At 40.4% G+C, this 22,626-nt stretch overlaps 1 protein-coding gene across 1 annotated transcript in view; it reads right to left on the bottom strand.

Annotated features, from left to right (window-relative positions):
- Window positions 1-22,626, bottom strand: part of LOC138847567 (uncharacterized) — a 668,340-nt gene that overhangs the window by 566,595 nt on the left and 79,119 nt on the right. The window contains exon 10 of the mRNA XM_070066705.1: window positions 22,501-22,613. Coding sequence (XP_069922806.1) covers window positions 22,501-22,613 — 113 coding nt within the window. The remainder of the gene's footprint in view (window positions 1-22,500; window positions 22,614-22,626) is intronic.

Genomic DNA, 22,626 nt, shown 5'->3' with positions numbered 1-22,626 from the left:
CACAAGAAAAACCCACAAGGTACACCTCAACCTTCTGCCTAGAGACAGTCCCCCAATCATGCTGCAGTGAACTTTCTCTGTTCTAACTCATGTTAGAAAGTCCTTTAAGATACCTTTTGTGGGGCCAGCACTGTGGCTCAGTAGGTTAATCTTCTGCCTGTGGTGGCGGCATCCCATATGGGCACCGGTTCTATCCCTGGCTGCTCCTCTTCCGTTCCAACTTTCTGTTGTGGCCTGGGAAACCAGTGGAAGATGGCCCAGGCACTTGGGCCCCTGCACCTGTATGAGAGACCCAGAGGAAGGTCCTGGCTCCTGGCCTCAGATAGGCCCATCTGCAACACTGCGGCCATTTGGGGAGTGAGCCAGCAGATGGGAGACCTCTCTCTCTGCCTCTTACTCTCACTGTCCGTAAATTTACCTCTCAAATAAATAAATAAAATCTTAAAAAAAACCCACTTTTTACTTTCTTGGATCGACATGAGTCAAATCAACTTACCCAGAACAAAAATTAACTCTTTTTTTTGAGAACATAACAAAATTCAGAGACTCTATAATGAATCATTCACAATGTATTTTTTAAAGATTTATTTTATTTATTTGAAAGACAGAGTTACAGAGAGAGGTAGAGACAGAGAGAGAGAGAGGCCTTCCATCCACTGGTTCACTCCCCAAAATGGCCGCAATTGCCAGAGCTGCACTGATCCAAAGCCAGGAGCCAGGAGCTTCTTCCAGGCCTCCCACATGCGTGCAGGGGCCCAAGGAGTTGGGCCATCTTCTATTGCTATCCCAGGCCATGGCAGAGAGCTGGATCAGAAGAGGAGCAGCTGGGACTAGAACCAGCACCCATATGAGATGCCGGTGCTGCAGGCAGAGGATTAACCCACTGTGCCACAGCGCCGGCCCTCACAATGTATCTTATACAATAAAGTGACTAAATATGCAAAGAAAAAGGGAAATGTAAACAATAATCAAGAAAATGACTCAGAAATAGTCTGGGGTTGAATTTAGCAAATAATATCAAAGCAGCAAATTATAAAACTATTCAAATAATTAGAATAAGGTCTAAGCAGTGAACAGATAAAATCGTCCATGTAAAAATAGGAAAAATGGGGACTAGCATTGTGGTACAATTGTTTAAGCCATCACCTGCAACACCGGCATCCTGTATCAGAGCACTTGTTCAAGTCTCGGCTGCTCAGCTTCCAATCCAGCTCTCTGCTAATGTGCCTAGGAAGGCAGTGGAAGATGGCTGAAGTATTCAGACCACTGTCCATTCATTTAGGAGGCCATATGGATTTCCTGGCTCCTGTTGTTGGCCTGGCCCAGCCTCGGCTGTGGTGGCCATTTGAGAAGTCAGCCAGCAGATGAAAGATTCTCTCTCTGTCTCTCTCTCTCTGTCACTCTGCCTCTCAAATGAAATAAATAAATATTTTAAAAATAGGGAAATGGAAAACAAATGGAAATTCTAAAATTGAAAAGTGGAATTATTGATAAAACAGTATACATATGTGCATATAAATATACATTTATGTGCATGTTTGTGTGTGCGTGCGTGTGTGTGTGTGTGTGTGTAGTCTTACCAACAGAGTGGAAATGGCAGAGAAAGAATCAGTATTCATAATGACAAATCAACTTATCCAATTTGAGGAAAAGAAAGGATAAAAATTATTAAAGAAAAATAGATACCTTGGGATCCCTAAGGCAATATTGAGTGATCTAAAATATGTTCCATTAGGAGAAAAAAATACAGTACAGAAAAAATAGCTTTCCCAAGAATATAAATATAATATATGGATGAATGGGCAATTTCCAGGGATAAGTAAGCAGCTTATGTCTACATGTTGTATCTACACCTATACTTATATCTATGGTATAGAGTTTCAAAATTCAGAGAGAAAACTGGAACTAAAGTAAGAAGCAACTAAATCTACACTGAGTCAAAGACTGTAAAATGCTTGACTCAGTAATTGATAAAACAAATAAACAAAATCCAGTGAAGATCTGAACAAAAACATTTATAGAACATTGCAAGTATCAAATGCAGAGTATGCATTACTTTCTACTGCAAACTGAAGATGCACAAAATGAACCATATGCTAAATCATAAGATTCAATGAATTGCTAGAGATTGAAATCTTACACGTGTGTCCTCTGAACAAAACATAACAATTTGAAACTGATAACAATATTATTAGTAAATCACTAAATAATTGGAAATTAAATAATAAACTGTGAATTAAGATATGTGTCAAAGATGAACTCACAAAGGACATTCAAAATTACTATACAACAGGTCGGCGCCGTGGCTCACTAGGCTAATCCTCTGCCTGTGGTGCCGGTACCCTGGGTTCTAGTCCTGATTGGGGCGCCGGATTCTGTCCTGGTTGCTCCTCTTCCAGTCCAGCTCTCTGCTGTGACCCGGGAAGGCAGTGGAGGATGGCCCAAGTGCTTGGGCCCTGCACCCACATGGGAGACCAGAAGAGAAGCACCTGGCTCCTGGCTTCGGATCTGCCCAGCGCACCAGCCACAAAGCGCCGGCCACAGCGGCCATTTGGGGGATGAACCAAAGAGAAAAAGGAAGACCTTTCTCTCTCTCTCTCTCTCTCACTGTCTAACTCTGCCTGTCAAAAAAATAAATAAATCAAATAAACTACTATACAACAGTTGACAACAGAATTGTTACATATAAAGCCTGTGAGATACAGTTAAACAATGCTCAGATATAAATTTAGAGATTTAAAGGCACATATCAAAAGAAAAATAATTCATAACAATGCTTTATGTTTCCACCTAATAAGTCAGAAATGGAAATGGAAAAATTCAGTGCAAATTACAAAATACAAATGAATAATAAAAATGATAGCACAAATAAATAAAAAAGAAAACATAAATAACTAAAAAAAACTACCAAAGGAAAAAGTCGATTCTTTATAAAGATTAATTAAATTTTAAAATAAGAAAATCAAGAAAAAAATCACATATTAATATCAATAATAAAAGAATTGTCATCACAAAAACTTGTACATACTTTAGAAGTTAATAAGTAGGCCAGTGAAGTGGCACAGTAGATTAATCTTCCACCTGCAGTGTTGACATCTCATATGGCCACCAGTTTGGGTCCCAGCTGCTCCTCTTCTGATCCAGCTCTCTGCTATGGCCTAGAAAGCAGTAGAAGATGGCCCAAGTCCTTGGTGCCCTGCACAAATATTGGAGACCCAGAAGTAGCTCCTGGCTCCTGACTTCAGATCAGTCTGGCTCCGGCTGTTGCAGCCATTTGGGGAGTAAACCAGCGGAAGGAAGACCTTTCTCTCTGTCTCTACCTCTCACTGTCTGTAACTCCACCTCTCAAATAAATAAATAAAATCTTTAAAAAAAAGTTAATAAGTAAATATAATAAACAAATTTATGGCAATTTTATAACCAATCAAATGGACACATCTTGAAAATATAACTTATCAAAACTGATTTAATGACTAACATACAATCTAAACAACTGAAATCCCTTAAGTAATTTTAACTTATAATTTTATAAAAGTAAAAAAGTAAAAAGTAAAAATACCGACCTAAATTATTTCATTGGTAAATTCTTTGAAAAATTAGCTGAGAAATAAAACCATTATTATGCAAACCATTTCAGAAAATACAGAAGGTAGAACACATCACAAGACATTTCATAGGACCAGAAAAATCTTAGAGGAAATGAAAAATATACAGCAATATTTATTTATGAATAAGAATGTAAACATCCCCAATGGAACAGTAGCAAATTGATTCCAATACTATATGAAAATGATAGGCCGGCTAATCCTCCGCCTGCGGTGCAGACACACAGGGTTCTAGTCCCGGTCGGGGCTCCGGATTCTGTCCCGGTTGCTCTTCTTCCAGTCCAGCCCTCTGCTGTGGCCTGGGAGTGCAGTGGAGGATGGCCCAAGTCTTTGGGCCCTGCACCCGCATGGGAGACCAGGAGAAGCACCTGGCTCCTGGCTTTGGATCAGCGCGGTGCCACAGCACGCCAGCCATGGCGGCCATTGGAGGGTGAACCAACGGTAAAGGAAGACCTTTCTCTCTGTCTCTCTCTTTCTCTCACTGTCCACTCTGCCTGTCAAAAAAAAAAAAGATAGTGCATCATGCTCAAGTAGAGTTTATACCATAAATGCAAGGTTGATCTAAAATTCAAAAATCAGTCATTATATTTAACCACATTAAAAGATTAAAGAAAAAAACTCATACGGTTATCTAAATAAAATTAGAAAAATCATTTAATAATGGTCAAGGCAGTGTGGCATAGTGGGTAATGCGTCTGCCTGCATCCCATATAGGTGCTGGCTCCTGCCCCAGCTGCTCCACTTCTGATCCAACTCTCTGCAAACGGCCTGGGAAGGCAGCAGAAGATGACCCAAGTGGGAGACCAGGAAAAAGCTCCTGGCTTCTGGCATCAGCCTGGGCCAGCCTTGGCAGTTGCAGCCATGTGGGGAATGAACCAGCAGATGGAAGATTCCAGGTCAATATGCAAATAGTGTTTTATTTATCTATGCTAGTAGCAAACAATTGGAAAATATTAAATAAATAAATAAATAAAACTTTTAGCAATAGCTTCAAAAATATAAGCCACTTAGGAATAAATGTAACAATAGTTATGTTAAGCATCCAGTACACTCCTGAATTGAAAGATAATATTGTCAAGATTTCCATTAACGCAAATAAATCTATATATTTAGTGCAATTCCAATTGGATTTCTAGTAGGCATATTAATTAATGTATTATATTTTGAAAAAAAATTGAAAGGAGGGAAGAGAGAGAGAAAGAGATTTTTCCATCCACTGGTTTATTCCCAAAATGCCTGCAGCAGAGTTGGGCCTGGCGAAAGCCAGGAGCCTGGAATATATATATATATATATAATATATAAGTAGGAGGAACCCAGTTACTTGAGCCATCACCTGCTGCATCTCAAGTGCACAATAGCAGGAAGCTAGAATCAGAAACAGAGCTGGGATTCAAATCCAGGCACTCTGATGAGGGATGTGGGTGTCCCAAGTGGCAGTGTAACCCCTTCACCAAACACCCACCCTGTTGTTGTTGGTGGTGGTGGTGGTGGCAGTGGCATTTTTAATAGAAATTGGTTAGTTGATTCCAAAATATTTGTGAAAATCCGAAGTAACAAGAATAGCTAAAACCATTTTGGAAAGCAGAACATAATAAAATACCTCCACTACCTGATTTTAAGATTGAAAATAAACCTGCATGCAGCAAAGCAGCAGTACGTTATTGATACAACACTTACACATAAAAATAATTGGTACAGAATAGAGAGCCCAGAGGTAGATATATAAATGCATACTTAATGATATTAGAGCAGTATCTTAGCCCATTGTGGCTGCTGTAACAAATACCAACAAATAGGCCCTTTATAAGCAATAGCAGTTTTTTCCCACGGGAAACTGGGAAGTCAGAGATTATGGAATAGGCAAGTTCAGTGTCTTGTGAGGAAAGAAGCAAGGCCACTCTCCAGGACCTCTTTTAAAAGGGCACTAATACAATTACTTCCCCAAAGTCCTATCTTTTTATACCATCACTTTGGGGTTAATTTTCCACACACGACTCTGGGAAATGGGGAGGGTGGCACGTCAATATTCAGCTTACTACCATCAAAGTGTCATCAATTCAGTGCAGACAGAATACATTGTATACATAAATACCAGACACTGAGAAGAATCAAGTAAAGGTTGACTGTTAATGAAAATAAACTTCCTAAGATAGCAAAATCACATTTTAAAATATTTATAATATTTTCATATGAAGTGAATTCATATGTGCTTCAAAGTACTGGAAAATATCGAAAGCTTATATAAGAAGACTATGACCTTGTCTAAATAACACTGGAGTCGGCGAACTCAAAATGCTTCCATAGCCTTGGCAACTCATGACAAGAGCCTAGGGAGATTACTGACGCCATAAACAAGAGTGTCAATTGTTAAGTCAACAACAGGAGTCACTGTGTATTTACTCCTCATGTAGGATCTCTGTCCTTAATGTGTTGTCCAATGTGAAGTAATGCTATAACTAGTACTGAATCAGTATTTTACACTTTATGTTCTGTGTGGGTGCAAACTGATGAAATCTTTACTTAATATATACTAAATCGATCTGTATATAAAGATAATTGAAAATGAATCTTGATGCAAATGGAATGGGAGAGGGAGTGGGAGATGGGAGGGGTGCAGGTGGGAGGGAAGTTATGGGGGGAAAAAGCCATTGTAATCCATAAACTGTACTTAGGAAATTTATATTTATTAAATAAAAGTTAAAAAAAAAAAGAAAACAGCATGCTAAGAAAACAGACATAAAAGGCTCCATGTTGTACGAGTCCATGTACATGACATGTCCAGAACAGGTAAATCTATTGAAATAGAAACTGGATGAATGGCTGCCAGACACTATTTAATGGGTATGGGGCTTCCTTTCAGGAGGATGAACATTTTTTGAAACTTGATGGAGGTGATAGCAGCACATTACTATGGATGTACTATGTATCAGGGAATTGAACACTTTAAAACATTCATTTATGAGTATAAAGGAAGCTGAAAATAGCTCTTTGTAAAAATTAAGAATGGGAAATTTTCATAATAATATGTTGAAAAAGAAAACTTCTGCCCTTGCAAAGATATCGTAAAGAATATCAGGGGACAAATCACTAAGATAAAATGTTCTCACGACATATACCTGATTTGTGCTTGTTGCATATAAATAACTCTTTCAGCTTTATACTAATAAATAATTTTTTAAGACAGATTTATTTATTTGAAAACCAAAGTGACAGAAAAAGGAAGAGACAGAGGGAGAAAAAGAGATCTTCCATGAATTGATCCACTCCCCAAATGGCTGCAACAGCTGGGTCAGGCCAAATCAGGAGCCAAGAACTCCATCTGGATATCCCATGTGAGTGGCAGGAGCGCATGTATTTAGGCCATCATATGCTGCTTCCCATGAGGAGCAGCAATGAGGTGGATCTGAAGCTGAGTAGCCAAAACTTGAACCTGCTCTCTAATATGGGATGTGGGCATCCCAAGTGGCGACTTAACCTTCTCCATCACAATATTGGCCCCATAATTTGATTTTTAAGTGGATAAGAAATGAGTAAAGATTTCCTAAAAGAAAATATATGAATTGCCAATTAAACATACATTGCTCAAATATCATTATTCATCAGAAAATTCCAAATTAAAAACATACCACTATAATTAGAGTAGCTAAAATTAAACTGTAAAAGACTGATAAGCACTGGGAACAATGGAAACTCCCTTAAACTTATTTTGGAGATATAAAATAGTAAAACCAATTTGTCAAGCAATTTGGCAGTTTCTTGTAAATTAGGTGTACAGTGACCATATGACTGAGCCATTCTACTGCTAGGTATTTACCTAAGAGAATTGAAAATATAAGTCAGCACAAAGATTGGTGCCCTGATTTTTTTTAATGTTTGCTTTTATGTATTTGAAAGGCAGAGTGATGGCCAGGAATGGGATGTTGAAAAACAGAGACAGAGACAGAAATAGACAATGGTATCTTTCATCTGCTGGTTCACTTTCCAGCTGGTTGCAACAGCAAGGACCGGGTCAGACCAAAGCCATCACTTAGGTGCCAGGGGCTCAAGTACTTGAGCCATCACTTCCTGCCTACCGGAGGCAGAACACAGGCACTTACATATGGGATGAGAGTATCCAGAGCAGCAGCTGAGCCTGCTGGGCCACAACACTAGCCCTGCGTGCTGCAATTTTTATAGCATATATATTCATGTTTGCCCCAAACTGAAAGTGATATGAATATCTATCAACAAGTGAATGGATTTTAAAACTATGACGTATCTACACATTGGAATACTAATTAGCACTAAAAGTAATGAATTACTACTGCACATAGAATGGATAAATTTCCTAGATGTAGTATTTAGCAAAGAAGACTGTAATGGAAGAATCCATGCTATATGTTAATTCTAAAATACATAGGTCTAATGTATTGTGATGGAAATGTGAGCCGAGGTGGTACCAGGGACAGGAGATAAGAATGAGAGTTGACTTCTTTACAATATTCAGAAAATTCTTGGGGTGATGCAAATATTCTGTGTCTTGATTGTGGTAGTGATTATACAACCATGTACATTTAAAAATATCTCATGAAACTATAATACAATTAAACTGAATGAGCATTGTTGCATGTAAAAAATACTTCAGTGAAGTAGATATTAAAAATACCCAAGCCAGATCATGCCACTCCCTTATCACGGTATGGCTCCCCATTTTCTCTCATGGTAATGCTAAAATCCTTCCAGTAGCCTAAAAGTGCCTTATGGACTGCACCCCTCTCCTGAGCCAACCTCTCTGATCTCAATCCTTAACACTCTTGGACTTATTTGCTCCACTTTTGCCACACTTGATTCCTTGCTTTTGCTGAAACATGCAAAGAATGCAATTGTTTTAGGGACTTTTCACTGTCTCCCTTGTTTGAAACGCTCTTTTTGCAGATAATAGCTAACCCTTCAACTTTTTTGAGTATTTGTCAAATGTTAGCATCTAAATGAAGCCTTTGATGACTAAAAAAATTGTTGGGACAGGCATTTAGCCTAGTAATTAAGATACCTGCATCCCATATTGGAATGTCTATGTCAGCTCAGCTCCTGATTGCAGCTTCCTGATAATGCAGACCCTGGGGAGAGGAACAGCAGTAAAAACTAGAGTGGTTGGGTTCCTGGCACTCATGTGGGAGAACTGGGTGGAGTTCTTGACTTCCAGTTTCAGCCTCAAGTATTGGAGAGTGGCCCAACAAATGGGAGGTCTCTCTCACTTGCTGTCACTCTTGTTCTCCTTTCTCCCTCTCCTACTGTCTCTCTCTCCTTCTCTTTCTCTTTGTCCCATTGACTCTCATATTTTAACAAAACTACTTAAAATTGTATGTATGTTCTTGTCCCCTACATATATATATCTAGCATTCATAGTACACTCTACCCTCCTCTTAATTTTTACCTTAGCATACTCACCTTCAAATGCAGTATGTGTGTGTGTCAGTCATTGTCAGTATCCCCTTGCAAGAATGTAAGGTTCATAATAGCTGGTATAATTGCAACTATCGATCAACATATAGGTCTCTGTTGAACCACCAACAACAGATTCTCCTTCTACACACCATCTATATCAAAATGTGCAGAGAAGGGTCCAAGAATCTGCATTTTAACCTATACCTTGAATGATTCTAATGATCACGGTTGCTCAAGACATATTTTATCTACCTACATTTGGAATTTCTCTAGCCTTTCGGCTTATTTCTCTCCAATACATAGCTCTTCAGATAGTCTTACTCACTAAAGAGAATATTTGTTCCTGGAGGGGTTGGGTGGGCCCCACCTCTTCAAACCCATCTTGAACTGTCACAAAAAGCATCTTGCCTGTAGCAGGAATGTGCAAGGTGCATTATTCACCTTAAATAAATGTTTGATTGATTGCTATCCAATTTGTTCACTAGGCTGCAACCTTAGGTAAAACTATTTAGAACTGTTCAAGGGACATTGCTGAGTCACCTGTATGTTCTTTGTCACGTATCTTCTCAGAAAGTCAAATTTGGTGAGCGATCCCAGCCTTTGGCTTTGCTTAGTTCTTTCTGGGGGTTGTTAGAGACATATAAACAAAGAAATGTTCTCTGTCTTTCAACTAGAGTGCCAGCTCACAACTCCCACGTACACAGGTTAAATGCCAGTGGGGCTGGCTGAGTAGAAGGCAGCTAAGACACACTGGGCACAGTGTTTTCTTTGGTGCTTTATAGAAGAGGGTGAGTAATTAACAGTCTTCACTACAATTCACCTATCTGTACACCTCAATATTTGCATTTACCCTTCTTTGCCTACAAAAAGCACAGTCTCTACAATGAAAACAATCCAAAACCTCATCCAATTACTGTATATATTCATTTTCCAAATTCGTCAGGTAACACAATGTTAGAGAATGCGTGTTTTATGGAGGTGATTTATGGATTAAATGATCAATAAATTTGGAATATCAAGCTTGAGGTTTATGTGAGTGTGTCTGTGTGTGTGTATAATAGCTTTAATGAATTTCCATAAACTTGCCATACATTTGCCCACTTAAAGTTCACCATTCAATGATTTGTAAAGTGTATTCAGGGAGTTGAGCAGTCATCACTACATCAATTTTAGAACATTTTTGCTACCCTGAAAAGAAACTCTATACCTTTCAGGTACCCAACTGAAAAGTTACATAAAAAGTTATTTGAAATATAAACCTTGGTAGACTCCTGGTATATTATACTGAAGTTACAGACACAGCTCTCAAGCTTCCTTTATTTCTTCTTTGCTTTGGTTAGGGATTTGATGCATTAGTTTAATGATGACTGCCTGAGGTAATCTGAAAGCAATAGGTTTGGGCATTAAGGTAACTCCCTTAGTAAAATCTCTGCCACAGTCTCATGTCCATTTGATTGGCTGGAAAAATTCTACTGGAATGTTGAGATTCCAGTTTGCTCTCTGATCATTTGGAATTACTGAAGCAATTGTCTTTTCCAAACCTGGAAACTGCACATCTTTGGACTGTCTCTATTCCCTTCCATCTCAGATAATATTGTCAGGAGAACTTTTGTCCGAATTCACTTCTTTTTAATGATCTTATAAAAGGAGCCAACACAAATATTCTGATGCTTTCCAATCATTTTCTCTAGAGCTACAGTTTAAGTAGGCATTAGATTTTACTCAAAGTTATCTTTAGTGACAGTTTTATCATGGCCTTCCATGACGTGAAAAGAGTTATCAATTATAAGCCTATAATATCTTTGTCCCTGCCACCTGCCTGTTGGGATTTTATCGTGATATCTACTTCAATATACAATTCCACTTAGTTAGAACAAAGTTAAGGTGGTGTAGCAGAGATGTACCAATAGGATGGTGAAATAAAGCAGTTTTTTCTCTCATTTATAGTCTTAATGTGAAGAACCCCAGTTATGTCGGTTTAAAGATATTTAGGAACCCAGATTACTTCCTGGTTAAGTTATTGTTTGGGTATACATAAAGACACAGATATCATATTCCTAATTAGATGTATATTGTCACTATAAAAAGGATTTCAGCTAATGGGAAGGGAGAAGAGGAGGACACACATTTTAGTCTTAAGGTTCAAACCAGGAAGATTACTTATGCGTACATTCCATTACTAATAATGTCATACGACAATGTCTAACTGCAGGAGATTCTTGGAAAAGTGGTCCAGTTGGACAGCCATGTGCCCAGACAAGCTTTTATTATTAAGGAAGAAAAGGAAACTAGATTCAGGTGCACATATATCATCTTAGGTCACCACAATTTCCCCTTGCTTCCTCCACACTCAGAACTTAAGGTCTTCACTTGCATTTATGCATAACGATCTATACACAATTTCATTTAGGGAGCATTTTCTGAGTCCTTATACAACTTCACCTTCCCAAAATCACTGTGAGACAAAAGGTGCTAATTTGGGGCTCCAATTGGAAAAAAATTAATCAAAGTGAAAAGAAGTTATCTCACAAATAGCAAGCCTGAGCTTAATACTCCAATTTTCTAACCTCAAGTATCTGCATTTTTTTCCACTATCCTGTGTTCCATTTTTTTTCTTCTCCCTAAGAATCATCTGTCATATGGTTATTGCTCAATTAATCTGTTGCTGCCTTGCATTGCCCTCATACTTGCTAGAACGTGCCACAGGTCCACATGAATGGGACTCTATTATGTTAGGTTTTAAAAAAAAATTCTTCTTTCTTGTAGTCCTTCCTTCATTTCTTTCTATCTTTTTTCTTTCTTTCTTTCAGTCTTTGTTTTTTATTTGAAATGGAGAGACAGAGGTAGAGAGAGAGAAAGAGAGAGAGGGAGAGAGATGATGGAGATAGAGATAGAGATAGATCTTTCATCTGCTGGTTAACTTCTCAAATGGCTGCAAGAGTCAGGGCTAAGCCAGGCTCAATACAAAAACTCCATTTTGTCCTCCCACATGGGTAGCAGGGGCCCAAGAACTTGGGCCATCTTTAGCTGTCTTTCCAGGTACATTAGAAGGAGGCTGGATCATACATGTGGTAACTGATACTCAAACTTGCATTCCATTATGGGATGCCAGGATTGTAAGTGGTAGATTAATGTGCTGTAACACAATGCTGACCCCTTACCTTGTAAGTTTGATTGTGTGTGTGTCTAATTGAGATTAATAGGCATAGCCAGACCAATAGAAGTTCTATCCTTGAACCATTAAAATAGGTTTTTAATTCCACTCTGTGTGTAATTTATTCTTCTTGGTATGCCCTTCCTTCTGTTCTCTTCCAGCCTGTGTTCATCAACTGCTTCAACTCTGGTTCCAACACAGACTTTTGAACAACATTCATCATTTTCCCTCAATATTCAAATTCAGAGGATATTTGCCTGGTTGCCATTTTACCTCAATAGTTCAATCTTCACACTAGGGACAGAGTGCTGTTTCTTAGAGTTATGTCAGATCATACTAGAGTTTCCATAATAAAGTACCACAGACTGGGTGGCATACACAGAAGAAATATATTTTCTCACAGTTTTGGGTGCTAGAAACTCAAAATCAATGTAGTTTTCAGGGTTGGTTTCCCTTGAGGTTTCTTGCCTTGGTTTGTAGATGGCCATCTTCTCCCTGTGTCAATTTATGGTCTTTTGCGTGTGCCTACATTTTAATTTCCTCTCCCTATAAGGACATCAGTCAGATTAGAATAGGGCCCATCCTAATGATCTTGTTTTAACTTAGTTGCTTCCTTAAATACCCTATATCCAAATGTACTCATGTTTTATGACACTTGTGGTGAAAACTTCAACACATGAATTTGGAAGCACATAATTCAGTATGACACCACTTCTGTGCTGAAAATCTTTGACTGTCCCTTTTCATTCAGAGTAAAAGCTAACATCCTTCCATTGTCAGTGAAGACATCTCATCTCTCTGACCCCATCTCCTAGAACTCTCCCATTTACCTGCTTTGCTTAGCCATACCAGCCATGTTGCCATTTCTCCAATGCATTGTCACACCTCAGGACTTTGTATTTCTCTTCTCTGTTCTGGTATTGTTTTCCCCTCAGATATCTACATGACTCATTCTCTCCATTTAATCTTTTTATCAATCACAGCATCTTATTAAAAATAATGATGTACCCCCTCAGCACTATATCACACATCTCCCTTACTTCATCTTCAGATATTTTTCATATTCCAATATTTCATGTAATTGACTCTTTTTTTTTTCAAGCTTCTCCTCCCACAAAATGAAAGCTTGACGAGGCCAGTGACCTTTTCTGTAGTGCTTACTTCTGTATTCCCAGGTTCCAGAAGAGTCCATAACATATAGTAAGTGTTCAGAAAATATTTGCTGAAAGAACCAGTAAGCTATGCTTATTAAGAACACAACTGAGAGAAAGAAAGAAAAATAAGTGAAAGTTCTCAGCAATTGAAACTGTGATCAAAACACTCAAATTCCACATCACATGCATTTTTTTCAAAGGGGGCCCTCAGTACATAACTTGTAGCCTATAAACTGGAGTTTACATCCAATTCCATGAAACATGTGTATCTAAATTTCAATTCTCAGAACAGAACATGAACTGTCAGGGAAAAGTGGATTTATGAAAGAAGCAGAAAACAGGCTTGCTGACAATCATGAGAACTGGCAGTAGACTGACAGCCAAGAAAGGGAAGAAACCTTGTAAAAAGAGATACATTGACCCAAAAAGCACATCCATCCAGGGCCATTTTTCATAGAAGTACAGTGAATACATCTAAGAAGCAACCAAAAAATCTACTGTCATAGCCAAAGACAAGAAGTGAAGTTCACAAGAACAACCAGGACAAATTAGGAAGAGATTACATATGTCTAATGTGCTTGATTTCACTAAAATAGAAAATTGTACCATATCTGGGAGATGTATTGCCCTCTTAATATACTAAGTTCAAATAATTCTTTTCAAAAGCCTTGATGTTAAAACTGGTGAACTTCCTTTAGAATCCCTCTAAAGGAAGATTCCTTAATCCTTAGGCTGGTAAATATGACATAAGAAATATGATTGTCTTGGTGCAATTCTTTGTATCATTCGTCTTCTCTGAGGACCTGAATAGATGGCCTCCCAGAGCTTCTACTATCTTCTCTAGTACACTCCCAGATCACCAACACACACCTAGTTGGTTGATGCTTGTCTTTTAGATTTTTTCTCACTGCCTAGCTACAAGGACCAACTGGAAATATCTCTAGTCCACAAAGCCTTAAATTCTAACATATTCTACGAATTTTCTGTGGGTTTTGTCTGCCTGTCAGGAAATCTCAGCCATTCTTCCATGACCAAATAGACAAGAAAGCACATCTAAGAGGGGATGAAGAAATGTGGTCGAATCATTCCCTCTCTATAACATTACTTGGTCAAAGAACTGCCTGTCCATACTATGAACAGAGTCCAGGTTTTAGGACCATGGCATATACAGCCAGAACGCCAGGGACACAGCCATGGTTCAGAACCACAAGGTAAAATTCACAGAGACATGATATTAAGTACAAACCAGAACCAAGTGATCTCAATAGGAGCACAGGGAGTAGGAGCTGTAGATGGTACAGGAAGAGAACTAAGAAGGGCAAAATTATACATCCCCAAGGCCAAGAGTGTAGGCAAGGTCCAAACTCAGATGGACTCATTCCATCCAATGGACTAGAATTCTGTAGGCCCAGCTTCAGGCAGCTCAACCTACTTCCATGAATGCTCCAGAGTTCCGTCTTCTGCGGTTCTCCATCAGCTTTCTGAGGGATTGCAGTAATTCTTATGTCTTCTACCACTGTGATCATGTGAACCACTTTGCTGTCTGAAGAATAGGGAGAAATCTGTGACATTTGGTGTTAGGGGCCTCAGCTCTGTTACTTTCTGATGGTGTGATTATAGGTTAGTCATTTATTTTCTATAGGATTCAGTTGCTTCACCTGGGAGGTGCCAAAAAACATGTCTACCTCACAGAATTGGGGTAAGAGTTAAGTAAAATCAAGAAGATGAAGATGCTTTGAAAAACATACAGTGTTATGCAATATTATTCCTAATGTTAATGAGCCTATCCCTAAGTTATATACTTCTGTCCTATGATCTAGCCTGATATATTATTACCTGCCTTCTGAAAATTTCCACTTGGACTCAGGGTTAACAAATCCCTAATTGTCAAAACCCCTAACTGCATCACTGAATTTCCCCTCCTACTTCTAAAGCCCATCTCAGGGAAGGGCACCAGAGGCACTTGGGGCCCAAGCCTGAAAGCTGAAGATTCCCATTAACCGAACAATCCATCACCACTCACATCTAATCTGTCTCTGGCAGCCAGACTGAGATTTGTTACCTGATAGGCTTTCAACCCTTTCTGTCCTTCCCCTTTGCCCTGACCTAAGCCAGAGCCTCAGTATTTCTGTCCTGGAACATTGCAAAAACATTAAGAGATTCAGCTACTGCTGGTCTCACACTCATCTCAAAACCATACCTGCCATCACAGCCAGGTTAATAGTTAAAAGCATTTCTAATCACATAAAATACCTCTCCTTAAACCCTTGAAAGATGTCTTGTATATCTACAAAAGAAAAACCCAGTCTCGGCAGCTTGGAGCTAGAGACACACAGCATCTTCACTTCCCACCCTATCCCTCTAAATATCCAGTGTTCTTGCTACTCCTGCAGAAGCATCCTGGATAGACCATGTCTACTCCAATCTCCCTGACTTTTTCCCATCGTGCTTTATCATCACTCTTATCATGGAATGAGACCTTCCTAGAGTTACAAGACACCACAGTCTGTGGACACCAAGGGCCCCCGTGATAGTTTTTTTTAATCTTTCAATGAGTTTTTTTCTAGCACAGTCTCATACAGAATGCAATTGGTGGCTTTGGAAAGTCACCAATTTGGAAAATACACAGTACTAAGAGACCATGGACACCAGAAAGACCTATGCGATAATTATCAGATGATTTTAGGTTCAATTGTTGCTAGCTCAAGTTCTGCCACTAATGAAAAGAATCAACTGCATCGTGATGACTGTGAGATGGTCCTCAACGACGTTACTATGCTGCTGAATCAAGCAACCAAGCAGCCCACATACTCTGGACTTCCTGTTGTAAATGTTTTTGTTTTCTGAGTCAGTCCAAGTAAGGGTTTTCATTATTTGCCGCTAAAAGCAGCATAAATGATCCAACACAGTAACCAACTTGGGTAATAACACAGCCTAAGTGTGCAAAGGAACTATAATATTTCTCATATCAAACAAACAAAAATAGAAACTGAGGCCCAGCGAAGGAAAGTGATATCCCTTTCTAAGAATACATTGAAAATTTTATGACTAATTGCACTGATTATCATAATGCTAATTAATGGTTGTAGTCTGGATTATTAAATAAATAATATTTGTTTCCTTCTAGTTTTGCTCTTAAATTGTTGTGCACTGGGGCAACAAGTTTCCATAGCATAGATAGAACTCAATGAAGACCAAGTGTAAACAGGCATGAATGAAGTCCCAAGGGTTTGCCTGCCAAAAAAAATTGCAGAAACGTTAGTGTTGACATTAGGACATCCGAATAAATGTGATGTCTCTAACATACTTGGCTAATCTATGGTTCTTATAACATCAGAAGTGTTAGGATAATGTGTGTTATGTTTATGTTTATTGTGAAAATGGATATGGGGGAGCTCAAACCATTCCTGCCTGAATGCACAAAGCACAAGAACCAAAGGAGCAGGCTCTCTAATTTCAAGGTTAAATGTTTTGTCCTGGCTAACTTAGAGTCAAAAAGTAATGGAGAATTTGATTGATTCCTCTACTTTCTGTCAGAAAATTCTTCACTTACCATGTCAAGAAGGCTTCTTTTCTGTACAGCTCCTTTAAAGGTGGCACTTGCTTGTGGAGGTAGTAGACTCCCTATCTCAGGTTCAAACTGAATTTGAATTTCTTACTTGGTAGGGAGACTAAAACCAGATTCTTATTTTGAGAAAAACTCAGGAGTAGCTTCATCAAATGTTTTAGAGTCCTTTCCAAATCCAGATTCCTTTTACAGGCCATCATACAAGGCTCTTAGAGACAGAAACATACTCTCTGTTTTGTTTTTTTTTTTTCCTTTTCAAAATTGCCCACAGAAACAGAAGAGCTCAAATCTGGCTAGTTCACTACTGAATACTTTTTATTGCCTATGTGAGCATTATCCTTCATAATTTTGGAACTGAGACCCTACTGATGGGGCATTGGAAAAGGGGTAACGGCTGCTCTTTGTAAAGACCTTTTTTTACCCTGAAACTATACATTTTCCCAATCTGTTGGGAAAAAATCCCTCATGTACAACAAGCTGCTACACACTGTAGATCTCATGCCGGAGTTCCCATCATTCAAGGAACTTCTTGGAGCACATAACCAAGCTCAACACTCCCAATTGTGACCTCTAATAAACAGTTAGGCCCAGCAAGTATTACAACTTGACAATTGATTTTCCTTAGGTTTTGGAGAAGAAATGTCTCTCAGTAAGCCAGCTACATCTAACCAAGGCACCAGGAAAAAGTGCCCCTTCTGGGAATACCAACAGAGACTCCTCCTTTCCTTTCCTCCTTAAATTCTAACAAGGCATGAAAGTGTGGCTAGTGAAGGAAGGAAAACAATATTGTTCCCAGTCAATGTCAAAGTGTCTATTTGTTCCCTTGAGACCATTTGGGAAAGTTTTTCTTATAGGTGACATAAAGAAACTTGGCTCCTCAGGGTTATTCGAGATCAGAAACCTTGTGCCTTGAACTTCAGGTTTGGGAAAACAGGCAAGCCAGTAAACCATCCAGGCTAGTGCTAAGTCCTGCAGCTCTGAAGGATGACTCATCTGCTTTTACCACCACTTGAAATAAACGATAATGGCTTGGCAGCCTCTCGTATATTAATAGCCTTGTCATTTTTCCTTCCTCCTGCTCCCTTTATTCCACATTGGAATTAGAGGTGGCAAAAGTACTTTCAGAGCTGATTACCCTGAGTTTTCTGGAGCCGAGGATGGCCTCTGTACCTTGGCCAGACTGACAGCCTGGTTGTCATTCTCTTATCGTCCTTCTTGGCTGTATGATGAATTTTAACTTCTTTGTGGCATTTCATACTGTAAATTATCAGATTTATTCCATGGTCTGTGTCTTGCCTGTTTTCCTGCTTGTAATGCCGCTCATATGATGTTGCCACTCAATCACTGTCCCCAATTATGCCATTCTTCTTCTTTGTAGAGTGGGTGCCACCAGCTTGAGGTGTTCACTCACTAGCCAGGTAGTCAAGTACTCAAGTTATGGAGTCCTGTTTTGTCCATGATGTTTCCACGTTTTTGGGCCATGAGCCATTGTTCTGCAGTGTACAAGTATACCTGGACCTGGCATGGTGTTCCTCGTCAGATATTTCCTGAGTGCTATTCAAGAGCTCAGGGATATCACATGTGACTGCACCTACCATTTATCAACTATTAACAGTAATGGTGAGAATGGTTGGTAAAGTTTTGTGTGTACTGACCATGTGCCAGGCACTATGTGCCACTGAATTATCACAAATGTCCCTGGAAGTGGGATGCATTATAATTCCTGTTTTTACACATGAGTAACAGGGAGCCCAAGGGGCTCTAAATACCTGTTTTGTGATCATCTACCTAGCATCTAGGGAAGGATCTGGAATTCCAAACCTGTCCTGTCTCCAGAAAAGCCCAAAGGCTTATCACTACCCTCATTGCCTCTGCTTCCATTATCAGTCTATCTGCTCTAAAGCTCTGCTGTCCCCTGCATGTCCTTTCATCTACCTCAACACCTAGCTTAGCTTTATAGATAGCTCTTTCTCCCGCCTGACTCTCCCAGTGTCCCAGCATCTCATTCTTCTTGCAAGCCCAGTTACTTAAACTAAGAGTCTTGCACAACTTATCTGGGCTAGTATTTTTCCCTTGGCCTAAAAGGAAAAGCATGTCATGCATGTGCTACAAATCATGCCAAGTGAGGGCAGGGACACACAAGCTTTCTGATCAGTGGCTCTGGTTTTATGCCTCAACTGCATACATAGCAGGACACATAGTGGTTTGCTATTGGTTGTGAAATTTGGTTATTCACTTCTGACAAGGGGATGCTTGTTGCTCTTCTGATCAATGGATAGTTTGGTTTAGTTAGGAAAATACATCTGCTAACATAAACTTCTTGTTTATAGCCAGCTTGAATATCAAGTTGAAGAGAGACATGTCTGAAATGCAAATAGTCAGAGAGTAGAAATTATACCCCATTATTTGCATGAATGCACACACACACACAGCTAGACAATAAATGTGAATATTTATCTCTAATAAAATATTAGAAAGTGAAATGCAAAGGAATTTTCTCATGGCTCTAATTCTAAGCTCTTCCCCCTTCTCTTTCTGTCTTCTTTATTTCTGTTCTGCCACCTTGGTCACCTGGGAAGACCATGTGAGTCTTCTCCAGCAAACCTGTAGCCTTCGCCTCTTTCCACACTGCATCTATGGAACTACCAAACCTGAAAAGCAGATATCCCAGATGCTGCTCCCTACCATGGCTCCACTTTTGGCCATCCCCATAGGTCTAGTCTCCATCAGATTCATGACTCCCTTTCTGGGAGAAAAGGTGCTCTGGCCTCTCCTTCCTGTGAGCTCTTAAGCCTGCCCTACCAGGGGGATCTTCTGACACACAACCTTCTGTTCCACACTTACCTAAAACTTCCTCATTGCCCAGAGGAAAAAGTACAATCTGTTAGCTTAACATTCAAGACTCAGTGCTAGCCTCTCCAGCCTCCTACTCTAGCTTTTGCTCCCACAATTCATCTTCACACAAATGCTTCTAGTAAACCCCTCCAGGTTCCCTGTCAAGCACTAAATATTTCTGGTTTCAACACCCCAGCTGATTCTCAGCTTGGAGTGCTCATCTCTTTACCTCTGCCACCTTCAAGATCCCTGTCTTGATGCAATTAACTCAGGACCTTTGGAAGAATCTTCCTGGAAATTCTGGGCCTTTATTTCTTTCTACCTTGTACAAGCATGTTTCAAATGATTTGTGAAAACATTTTCAAAAATTGTTTTGAATCCAGATTTTTTTTTGCAGTATGTATTTTCCATTATTTTTTGAAGACCCCTTACACTAACAGTTTCTGAGACAAGTCCCAATACCTCTCTGGCAAAACATATGTGAGACACAAGGCTGTGTCTAAGGCCTTGCTGTATATTTCTCCATCAGCAAGCTGGGTTCTGACACAGACAAGCACTTGGAGAACTCAGAAAAGAGTAATAACACACAGTAGTTTCCACAACTCCTCACAGCTACCCTATAGATGAGGTTTATAATGAAAATGGCAAAATGTGATTAATCTCAACATGTAAGAGAAAAGTACCTAGGGTTTTCTGATGAGGGAGCTGTAACCACTTGCTACTCTTGGCTGCCTAGGATTCAGTCACTCTTTCAGCAAATGTAATTAATTCCTACTGGTCAATGAGCACTGTACTCCACCCAGGGGAATACAGGTAAATCATGCTAACCTTTGTCTGCCAGAGCCCCAATGTCAGTGGAGGAAGTGACATATATAAAACAATTTAAATCTAAGGTTGGCCACAATAAGTGCACATTTGCCTCTCTCTGCAGCAGCCTAGTGCAGACAAAACATCAGCCACTGATCAGTGGCTCTGGTTTTATTCCTCAACTACACACATGGCAGGACACATAGTGGTTTGCTATTGGTTGTGAAATTTGGTTATTCACTTCTGACAAGGGGATGCTTGTTGCTCTTCTGATCAATGGATAGTTTGGTTTAGTTAGGAAAATACATCTGCTAACATAAACTTCTTGTTTATAGCCAGCTTGAATATCAAGTTGAAGAGAGACATGTTGAAATACAAATAGTCAGAGGTGGGTGGATAGGCAGCATTCTCTTTCCCATGATCTAAGGAAGGGTCTGTGACTGTTCCCTCCATGGCAATGCCCCTCTTGGGCAAGACCAGTTACAAAATTTGCAGGGCTCAGGGAAAAAGAAAAATGCTGCTCCATTTGTTCAAAAATTACTAAGATATTCTAGAGTTGACTACAAAGCCAAGCGTTACAAGGTGGGAGACCCCTTGTATTTACAATTTTAGAGGTCACATGCACGTGGAACTGGCCCTGCCACTGGACTAGGAAGCATAAGTACAGAAAGCATAAATGTGCCTTGCAGTTTTTCTTTTTCTCTTGCACTGGAAGCTGAAGAGAGCCTCAGGTCCAAGTGTGCACAGCCACACACAGGCAGTTACAAATATTTGTTGTGTGCCTGCTGTGTGCCCAGAACTCTTCTAAGTTTTAGGGATACAATGGAGTACCAGGTACACTCTCTCTCTCTCTCTCTCTCTCTCTCTCTGTGTGCGTGTGTGTGTGTGTGAGAGAGAGAGAGAGAGAGAGGAGGAGAGAGAGAGAAAGAGAGACAGAGAGACAGAGAGAGAGAGAGAGACCGAATTGTTTTTTTCTAGCAGGGGAAACCCACTGTAAACAGTAAAATGCCCAAGAAAATTATCAATTAGCAAGCAGTGTTGTGAAGATAACAAAGCAGAGTGATGTGATTCAGGGGGTGTGGGGGTGGAAAGGGTATATGAGATTAGCACAGCACAGTAAAGCCTCTCCAAGGAACACCAGGCATGCTGGGATGTGCACAGACTTTGTAGAGCAACAGGTGTGGATATTGCTAGTGTTTGGCAGCAGCTAGTTACCCAAATCTTGTCCATCCTTCCCAGGGGAAGTGCATCAGGAGGATCTAGGCCAGAAGATGAAGTCCAGGGATTTTTAAGACACTTGAAATGTTCCCCTGGAAAAGAGGCTATGTACCCTTCCCTTCTGATACCACCTGGAGCCAAGTCTCAAAAAGATTTGACCACCCAGTCTTGGAAAGGGAGTTTCCAAGGCCTCCTGCTTGCAGGTGGTCTCTCACACAACCAAGCCCCAGAACCTGAAAGGTTGAACATGGAGCCAGGTTACATCAGTTCCTGCAAACAACCCTGCTTGGTCTTCTGATGACCAGTCCTCACTCGCCCCCAAATACCTGGAAAAAGCCTGTAGAGAAAGGTGAGAGCCTGGGGAAGAGGCCCATAAGTCACTCTTCTTCCAAGGAAGGTGTTAGGCTACCCAGCTTACATCAGATGTCAAAAGGTGTGCTCTGAAGGAGCTGAGGGTTTGGGGAGCCATAATGTGCAACAAGTGAGGTAGCTAACAGCTAGAGAGCACTATTAAAGTCCATGGAGCGCCAGCGGTTTGGAGGAGGCCAAGGAGGTAAAAGCCCCCCTCCCCCAGTCCCCTGCAAGCCGCCTTTTCTCCGGCCGGAGGCCCGCGTGAGGCAGCTTGCCTCCCCCTCCCTTCCCCCGTCCCCCGCCTCTGGCTGTCTGGCTGAGCTGCAGTGGTGGCGGCAGGGGGCGGGGGGGGGGGGCTTGGCGGCAGGGCTCCCCCCTCCTACTGCCGCCTGATCGCCAAAGCCTCCGCCCGCCCTTTGCTGCAGCAGCGATCACGTCGTCGGAGTTTTCCATCGGGGCTCGGGGGCGGGCCCAGGGTGGGGAGCGCGGGGCGGGGCTAGTGGGAGGAG

Source organism: Oryctolagus cuniculus, chromosome X, assembly GCF_964237555.1.
Source record: "Oryctolagus cuniculus chromosome X, mOryCun1.1, whole genome shotgun sequence".
In the NCBI taxonomy this organism is placed as follows: Eukaryota; Metazoa; Chordata; class Mammalia; order Lagomorpha; family Leporidae; genus Oryctolagus; species Oryctolagus cuniculus.
Note: the sequence above shows the minus strand (reverse complement) of the source record. Positions and strands in the feature narration are given on the sequence as shown.